The sequence below is a fragment of the Arachis duranensis genome, chromosome 2 (assembly GCF_000817695.3).
Source record: "Arachis duranensis cultivar V14167 chromosome 2, aradu.V14167.gnm2.J7QH, whole genome shotgun sequence".
Lineage (NCBI taxonomy): Eukaryota > Viridiplantae > Streptophyta > Magnoliopsida > Fabales > Fabaceae > Arachis > Arachis duranensis.
The window spans coordinates 75,540,744-75,550,110 of NC_029773.3; the positions used below are offsets into that span (position 1 = coordinate 75,540,744).

At 33.5% G+C, this 9,367-nt stretch overlaps 2 protein-coding genes across 2 annotated transcripts; one reads left to right on the forward strand and one right to left on the reverse strand.

Moving 5' to 3' along the window:
• Window positions 1-496: 496 nt before the first annotated feature.
• Window positions 497-5,543, forward strand: LOC107475043 (CASP-like protein 5B2). The gene is made up of 3 exons (XM_016094694.3): window positions 497-1,042; window positions 3,197-3,329; window positions 4,823-5,543. The coding sequence occupies exons 1-3, from the start codon at window positions 909-911 to the stop codon at window positions 5,021-5,023; spliced, it is 468 nt and encodes a 155-aa protein (XP_015950180.1). The 5' UTR covers window positions 497-908; the 3' UTR covers window positions 5,024-5,543.
• Window positions 5,544-6,649: 1,106 nt separating this feature from the next.
• On the reverse strand, window positions 6,650-7,570 carry LOC107475042 (uncharacterized). The gene has a single exon (XM_016094693.3). The coding sequence runs from the start codon at window positions 7,270-7,272 to the stop codon at window positions 6,979-6,981; it is 294 nt and encodes a 97-aa protein (XP_015950179.1). The 5' UTR covers window positions 7,273-7,570; the 3' UTR covers window positions 6,650-6,978.
• Window positions 7,571-9,367: the final 1,797 nt, after the last annotated feature.

The window sequence follows — 9,367 nt, forward strand, 5'->3', positions numbered from 1 at the left end:
ATTTTTATTTTTAAAAAAATTTTTTTAAAAAAGAACCACTTGAAAGAAGATCTTATGTTATCATGGACTTGGATCACTAATAATTTATTAAAATTAAACTCTTCTTTTAATATCAATAATTTGTTTAACGAGGCGTATCGATGAATGTATCAATTTGTTTTAGGATAAATCATAAAAAATATATTCGAATTATTTTAGTGTTAATAAAATTATTCTTAAATTTTATTATAGATACAAATATTTTTAAATAATTTAAAAATATATTAAAAATATCAATTATGATCCGCATGAAAAAACATAATATAATTTATTTGTCAATTTTAAAGTCTCACTTTTTATACAAAAAAACTAACTTTGTTACATTATTCTTTACCGTTATCGTAGAATATTTTAATTTACCAATGTATATTTTTTTCCTATTTTTAAATAATTTAAAAATATTTTTATCAATAAGAAAATTGAATGACATTTTTTTGTTAGGTACCGAATAATTGGAATGCATTTTTTTTGTTTACCCTTTGTTTTAAATTGTTAAAGAAAAGCGATTAAGCGAGATGATGGAACCTGCTCCTCCCTAGTTGCAAGAGAGGAGAAGCACTTTTTGTGAGCAACAAACCACTCACCATTCCACCATTCACTCACTCACATACTCACTTCCTCTCTCAGCTCCCATCTTCCACTTACACTCACTTACTCACACTTTTCTTTCCTTCGCTTCCTCTCTCTCACACACATATTATCACTTTCACAATACCCATCCTTCAATCAAACCCTTTCCAATGTATAGAAAATAGAACAAAAAGGAACAGAGATTCCCCTTCAATTGAACCACTCTGAAATCTAGGGTTTTCATTTTCCCCTTTTCTCTTTATGTTGTTCTTCTCCTGAAATAGAAAAAAAGAAGGGGGATGATGAAGCGGATGGTGGGTGGGCCAGGTACGAGGAGTGGGTTCTTCTTGAGATTAGGGCAATGTGCGTTTGGTTGTGCTTCAATTGGCCTAATGGTCACAGCAGCTGAATTTTCTAACTTCACTGCTTTCTGGTATGACTCTCTGGCTCGTTCTTTTTTTAGATTTTAAGTAAGGATTTTTATGCAATTAATGTTTTCCGTTAAGGTTCTAAGTAATTGGTGTTGCTGAAAGTGTTTAGCTTTAGTTACTTTTTGCGAGGCTTTGTATTTGTATGCAGATTTATGTTTGTTTGCATGTGTTTGATTAGGATTTAGGTTATGTTTTGGATGAACATGATTTTTTTTCCCTTTCTATTTTGGGAATGGATGCGTGAATTATCATTTCTAAATTTAGAGGATATGCTATGTTTGTGAAAACGAGCATGGGATAATTAGGAGGATACCTTGGTGAAGTTATAATCTATCTATTTTTATTTACTGAAAAGTGAGTATGTTTACCTGAAATAATGGCATGTTAAATTGTTAATATTTCCACCACGTTTTTACTGTCCATACTCCTCCATCCAAACATGCCCATAGTATGAAATCACACCCTAATGAATGGTGCCCATGGTAGTGGTGGGTGGCATACCAGAATGGTTGAAGTCTGAGGATGATTTTCAACAAAAGGGTTGCTTTAGTGTTTAAAAGGAAAGGATTTTAACTGTGAAAAATTCAAGAATGATCTGTATGTAAAAGACTGCATTAACAGCCGATGTGTGCATTTAAGAGTAGTTAAAGAAAACGAGTTACATTTGTTATTTATATATATTTTTCCATTGGGCTGATTAAGGAAAGTGATTTTTCTGCTTCTCACTTGGGTAACCATGCAGTCTCTTTGGGTGTTTTACTGGAGTTATAGGATAGAATTGGCATGGGGAATTGGGATATGCTTCTTACATGTTGTCAATGCCATGATCTTGTTTTTAGTGCCTAAGTTTGGAACTACTGAAGCATAACTAATAGCTAATTGACATGAACAATACCTCCTTTGGTCAAATGCGAAATTTAATGCATGCATATTCTGATGTCTATCCTATTTTGATTGAGAATCTTTCTATGTGGTTATGATGGAGAAAATTTCGCATGAATTTTGTTGTATATTGTGACATGACGATTGGGTGGTTCTTTTCAAAACAATATGTTTGTTTGTGTGTATTAAAGGGAGAAAATAATTACATGCTGCCCATACAACTAATTGAGCTTCTTCTAGAATGCATAAAGAAGATGCATTCTTAGAATCATTTTTAGTGATATCACCAACAACATTTGGATTGAAATGTGGTTCCTAGGGACCTAGTATATAAGATTGCGTTTGGTTATGAGACAGGACAAGACAGAACACTGAGAACAAGACACTAAAGACAGAGATACAAATTAATGTTCTTGTATTTTGTTGTGTTAAACTAGAACAAATTATGAAAGTCTAATTTACTCTTATTTTTTTTCCATACAAAAAGTTTAGGAAGAAAAATATGTCATGGGGGGTTCGGCTATATTTTTATGTTGGTTGCCGAAGACCTAACACAACCCTCCTCCTTTATCCGGGCTTGGGACCGGCTATGTACCGCAAGTGTAACATAGGCGGATTTTTTAGGAAGAAAAATATGATGATAAAAAATATAATTATGAAATTTGATATAAATTATGAAAGAAAAAATAAAAAATAGGTTGTGTCTCTTCTTAGTGTCTCTCTATCCTTCCTGTCAGAAAGGAAACAAAATACACTAATTCAGTGTTATTGGACACAATATCTCTGTCCATGTCTTATCTGTCAAATATGATTTTGTATCTCTGTGTCCGTGCCTCAATGTTCCATACCTGTAAACAAACGCAGCCTAACAGCACACAATAACATTGTTTGGTCCATGTCGTTGAATACAGAAAGGCTTTATTATTGTTTTAATCAGTGATATCTGCATCTTAAAATTTGTTATTAATATGAACTTTTTGTCCTTGTTTAATGGTTTAATGGTTTAATGGAACGATGATAGTTTGAGTGCATAAGATTTTTTGCCTCTTCCTCTTTGCATGTTCGTGTGAATTTAACATTTGTTGTCATTTTCTACCATTGCCCTCTTTCCTTGTGTGTGATGTACTCATTTGTTCAATGTGTGAGATTCTATGATAGCTTTGTTTGATAGTTAAAACATTCACTTATGTTTACAACATTTGTTAAAACTGACTCAAGGTAGATTGTTATGTATTTTTTGTGAACATAACTCTGGTACTTTTCTAAACTTTCAGCTATTTAATTGCATCAATGGGACTTCAAGTTCTCTGGAGCTTTGGACTTGCATGTCTTGATATCTATGCCTTGAGGAGAAAAAGAGACCTACAAAATCCAATTCTTGTCAGCCTGTTTGTTGTTGGTGATTGGGTAATAATCAGGCCACCCTCTTTCCTCTAACAAAATGATGGATACTTTCATTTTAATTTTCCCTGTTTTTATCAGGAGAAGTAAATTCAAGTTTATTGAAAGAAAGTGAAAGGAGAAAATATGCATAAATAAAATCATATTTATTGTTTAATTGAACATGAACTCAAATGGCACTAATACATACAGTCATAAACTTGTTGCTAATAACTTGAAATAGTCACAAAATTTCTTGTAAAACTAAACGTTTTAAGTTTATTACAGCTGCTGATGTTGCGTAGATAAGGACACTGGCATGAACACAGACCTGCCAAGTTTTAGAAATTGTGAAACATAGACATGTCATATATGTATTACAATGGGAATTAAGGAGTATAGTATCCAAATTTCATCTTCTTAAAACGTCATCATCTATTATGCAATGGTAATTAGGGGGTTTAGTGTCCAAACTTCATAATGCCAAAGCATTTAAGACAAATAAAATGGAAACCTACATGGCATAACCAATTAACACTAGCTGTTACAATCAATAACCCCTACACTCTCATATCATTGCTCTTTCATTCTTCTCTTTCATGTTATGTATACCTTACTTTTTATGGTACCTTCTTTTAGGTGCCATAACTGTGTATAAAAATACAAAAATGCTATATGCATATGAAAAAGCAGCCACTATGTATTTGTGTATAACATCTTCAGTGTGTATTTTGTATTTCAACATGTATTCTATATGGATGGTTTGATTTGGTAACTGATTTTTTGTATACACTACAGCATGATTGATAAAAATAACATTTTTAATCTTAATTTACTTAAATTTATTGTAACTTCTAGAAGTTTCCTAAGAAAGTGGCCTAGTGCATGAGGTTTTCACCGGGGTCTAGGAAGGAAGATAGGCCTAGCAAGCAAAGAAGTTATATATAAATTTAAGGTTTAAGTTACAAGAAGTAACTGATGTAAGACTTGTCCCCGTAAGTTGGGTTAGCTTTATAGATCAAATGACAGTCTCAGTAGGTTGGTTTAGCTTTATAAATCAAATGACACCAAAATCTTCTGTTAATTATGTTTGCATTTAAACCATTAATAATATGAGAAACACATGTACAACAATTAAAAAGTTTGTATTATTATTTTCAAACAAGTGGCCTTGTTTGTGCGAGTCCAAGAATAAATTTTAAATTAAACATAACATTAATGTATGTCATTAGTATATCTTAATGGTTCAACGGGAACACCTGAATAGCATCACAATTGTGTCTTGCAAGTAATTCAGTACTACTTTATTTGGTTATCTAGTGAATTAGTTATCCATGCTTGGTGAAGCTTAAGACTTGAGCAGTGCTGATAAGTCTCTGCTTCAGCTGCTACATTCTATTTATAATTATAGGATTGGATCAAACGTGTCTTTTTCCATTTCTCATATTACACTATATTATTTATAATCTGATAAAGATTGATGTTGGATTGGTTGAACTAATTGTGAATTATGAAAGCAGGTAACAGCTACTTTGTCGCTAGCAGCTGCTTGCTCATCTGCAGGAATCATAGTTTTATACGCAAAAGACCTGGATTTCTGCAAGAAGCACAAGAGTATTCCATGCCATAGGTACCAGGTTTCTGTAGCCATGGCATTTATCACGTGGTTTTTTACAGCAATGTCATCACATGTGATGTTTTGGATCTTAGCATCAGTCTAGATCGACCCGTTTTGCATGCTAGACAGAGATGAAGACCATACACATCCCAGTGTCTTTGAAAGATCTTGTAAATCCATGTATCAGACCTTATGATGACATTTGGGGCAAAAAATTTTCCTTATTGATTTTGCTTCTTTTTGTTTTAATCTGACCGGCCACGACTCTCGTTTTAGATGTAGATGCTGGTTTACTAAGCTTCAGGTATGAATTTGTTATCTTGTATTGTCGCGACCATGTCATGCTTGAGCTGCATGCATTCCATATTATATATGATCATATTCAATCAGTTGAGTAGTCTGTAACAGTTAGAAAGCAAATGCAGTGCCATCTCGTCTGCTATAACTAAAAATCCATATGAAATGTGGACGATGATGCTCGTTGCCATTTGATGATCCTCGCGTGAACCAATCCATTGAGACGTGCTAATGGCAACTTAAGGCAACTGAACTTATAGTTAAGATTATTTTTTGTTCAAACTCAAATGCTTATTTGGTAAGTTAGGGGACAAAGATATTGAGAATATTGTGTGTAATATTTATTTTTCTTTTTCTAACCGGGTCAAAGCTCATTTTGGGCGTTGGAGTTCATTTTTAAGATAAAGAGAGAATCCCTCCCCCCCCTCCCCCCTTCTCTCTCTCTCTCTCTCCTCCCGTCTATGTTAACAGAAAAGAATGATGTGGCAAATAAGATTTTGACATTGACAAGTGAACTACGTCACGTTTTTTCATTAACAGAGCAGGTTTATTATCACAATTGAGCAATTTTAGCACGTTTTAAAATTATTTGAGGATAATTTTGTCGCTAACAAAATTTAAAAATATTTTTGTTGCTGCCAAAATATTTTGGATATATTTTTGTGGTTTTTCCAAATTTATTTACTAAAAAAAAATAGTATATTTACTGCATGTTATTGTTTAACAATACCTCTTAGATCAGCACAACTGAGTAGAACCTCATCAACCCTATCTTCTTTCTTATTATTTTTCCCCCCACCCCCACTCCGTTTGCTTTTCATGCTTTCGGATAGTTTAGGCGGAAATATGTTTCTTTTTATTAATAAGATTTCTTTTTATTAATAAGATTTAGATGATAGGAATTAGAATTTAGAATTTAGGATTTATAGTTTTAAAGGATTAAAATTGGTTATTTGATTTAGACAATTACGATATTATCAACAGATGAGTGAATGTTGATATATTATATGAATATGTTTTTGCAAAATTAATTTTGATTAAAATTGGATAAATGTTAATATGGTTTGGATTTGAAATTTTTTTTGTCAAATGTAATTCTGAAAGAATGAATATTATTTGGATGACTAAAAAGAAAGTGAAAGCCCAAGACTAATAATATCACTCCTCAATATAAATGTCAAAATAGGTAATTAATATCTTATTACTATTTGAACGTAATTTTTAAGGATGACAAAGTAAGAAATGGTTGTTTTTACCAAAAGTACATTTGGAGCAAAATTTAATCCATATTAAGTTAACTAAATATTTTTCAAATACAATTGTATTCATTCAAAGCAACTTAAAAATACATTGAGAGAGGCTAGCAACAAACCAAACACAGGCTAATAGAATAGCATGTTTTCTTATAACAGAAACCAGCGACAATATCTACTAAGACAAACAATTGCAATCTATTTATTCCACAACTTACGGTTCCAATGGCCCCTTAGGCCAAGAAACCCAAACATTTCTTGTAACAGTACATAGTTTACATAGCCCTTTGGCCATAGAAAGTCAATACATTTTCTTAAAGCACCATAACAAATATTTACAGTTGAACAATACTAGTAACTCCAAGCATGGGAATCTTCTCCACACGCTTGCAAGTTTCACTTCAAATTCAAACTAAAACCCCAAACTTGCACAACACCACTTAGCATCAGATGAAGCTTTCACATTCATTTACCACTTAGAACATATTGGTTTCCAATAAATGCATGTTCAAGTTGAACCTCCACTGGAATTTGAGCGCCGGCGTGGAGATTGGGCGCCGGATGAACCTACCATTTGGCTTGAAGAAGAAGAAGCATGCTTGGAAGACGGTGAAGCTGCCGGCGAGAACCTGTGATCAGGGGAAAACAGAGAAAGGGCAGAGGTTTGAAACCGGCCCGAGTCGCCAGGAAGCTTGACATATGAGTAGGAAGGCGAGTCGCAAAGCCATGAACCAATAGGGCCTTCTTTCCCGTTCTTGTATTGCATAATAGCCTTGTACACAAATGGAATAAGACCCTCCATTTAGATTGTTTTGATGTATGAGAATGAAGATAGAAACAGAGGAAAACAGAGCAAAAACAGAGAAAGTGAAAGTTCTTTTGGTTTTGTGAATAAGATTGAAGGCTTCTTGGGGTTTAAAGGTGTTGTTGGGGAAGGGTTATCATGACGTGGAGTAATGGAATATATTGGAGACCAGCTCTTCACGCTAAGCCATGGAAGATTTCAACGCAAAAACCATGAAAGCTATGTGCAAACCACATTCATTGCATAAAATAAAAAAAAAAAATTACTTTGGGATCATCATTTGTTCATTCCGCTTCTAGTGCACCATTATTGTTTTGATGGGTTTGAGCTTTTAGAGTAAGATTGGTAGGTTTGATGTGAATTTTTTTTTTTAATTTTTAAAATTTTTGCTTTAATTTCAATATGAAGCTAGTGACTTGGCCAGTAGCCACTGGTTTCTTCAGCCTTGGTTTCTTGTTTTATTTTTAAAGTTGTCTTGAACTCTATTGTTTGAATGTTTTTTGAAGTATGGTTCTTCATAAACTAGTTTTTTTTTAAATATTATTTTCATTTGTGGCCGGCCACTTCTAAGATTTACAATTAATATGACGCACTATCCATTTTTTTAAAAAAATTACATAACTATTTAGTTATGTTTTGTTATAATATTTGAAGTGTTAGACTTAATTATTTATTATTATTATCTTAATAGTCACATATAATGTTTTCTTACAACGTGCATACGAAATTAAACTCAATAGGGTTTATGAATATTGTTTTGAATATTATAGATGCCAAAATAATAGCGTAATGCACCTGGATCTGAGATGTTTCTACTTCAACTAACGCTTTAAATCTAAAGGGTTCAAATACTTTGATTGAATCCAACAAAATCTCAGTGTATCTTCCTCATTATTTTTTCTTTGACATGTGTCATCATCTACTTGGATTTTCTTCAGTTTTATTAGTGATAGTAGAGTAAGTACATCAGGCATACTTGTGATAAGAACACAACAAAATTATTATTAACAAAATGTTATATAAATATGAACAGTGGACATACATCACATATATATTATATTGAAAAGAAAAACACTCAAACCTTAGGGATTAACACGTTATGTTTAAATAAATAATGCAGTTAGTTTCGAGTTTAAATATTATGGATAGAAAAAAAATAATAGAGAAAAAATTGATCAATTGTTAATTTGTTATTATCTTATTGTGCATCTTATCTGTAAAATCCGGTTAATTAACGGCTAATTGGCCCATAAATGAGAATTTATTCTTGAAAGTCCAAAATGTGACTTTTGTGGCTAAATATGATAGAGGAGATTGAGACGAGAATTTCGGTACCAATTTTATAGAATTCGGACTAAGATTGGACCGAACGGGCCAAACCGGGCCAATTGGACCCAAAGTGGGCCCTTGGCCCAACATAACTTAACCAAAACCCTAGTTTTCAGCACTCTCTCTCCTCATTTGTTACACACACAAGCTGAAATAGAGTGAGGGAGGAGAAGAACACTCTCTCAAGTTCTCTCCCTTGGTTGATCTTCAAACCAGCATAACTTTTGATCTAGAGCTCCGATTGCCGCTCCGTTTGCGGCCACGTGTTCACCGCGGAGAGCTCTACAAAACATATACAATCAATCTTGAGGTAAGCCACGTGTTGCTGTTCGAAATCTCAGCCCTTATTTTCGAGTTTCATGGGTGAAATGTTGAGATTTTGGGTTCTTTGATGTTATAGGACCCAACTCTCTTGAAGGAGAAGGTTAATCTTGTCTCCTTGGACCTTGGGTATGGTAAGATTCTCAACCCTAGTGTATTTTTGTTATTTTATGATGTTTGGGTTTTGAGATGTTGTGTATGGGTATGATGGTTGTGGCTTAGGTTGTGTATGTGTGGATATTGGAGCTTGATTGGTGATTTTGAAAAGCATGGAAAGGGTTTGGTGGTGAAAAATCTGTTCTTGGAGGTTTTGAGGCCTTGAGAGCTTGTGGATAAGTGGTTTGGAAGTGCTCCGGTGGAACTTGGGAAAGTCGGCTAAGGTATGGTTTCGGTTTCCCGTATCTAATATGTAATGTGGTAGGAAATACTTAGGCTAGAGGCC

What these genes read in the sequence shown, in the direction of transcription:
- LOC107475043 (XM_016094694.3), top strand. Translation starts at nt 909, where the DNA reads ATGATGAAGCGGATGGTGGGTGGGCCAGGTACGAGGAGTGGGTTCTTC. An exon ending in TCTAACTTCACTGCTTTCTG is followed by an intron (nt 1,043 to 3,196) that starts GTATGACTCTCT and finishes CTAAACTTTCAG; the next exon opens with CTATTTAATTGCATCAATGG. An exon ending in TGTTTGTTGTTGGTGATTGG is followed by an intron (nt 3,330 to 4,822) that starts GTAATAATCAGG and finishes TTATGAAAGCAG; the next exon opens with GTAACAGCTACTTTGTCGCT.
- LOC107475042 (XM_016094693.3), bottom strand. Translation starts at nt 7,272, where the DNA reads ATGGAGGGTCTTATTCCATTTGTGTACAAGGCTATTATGCAATACAAG.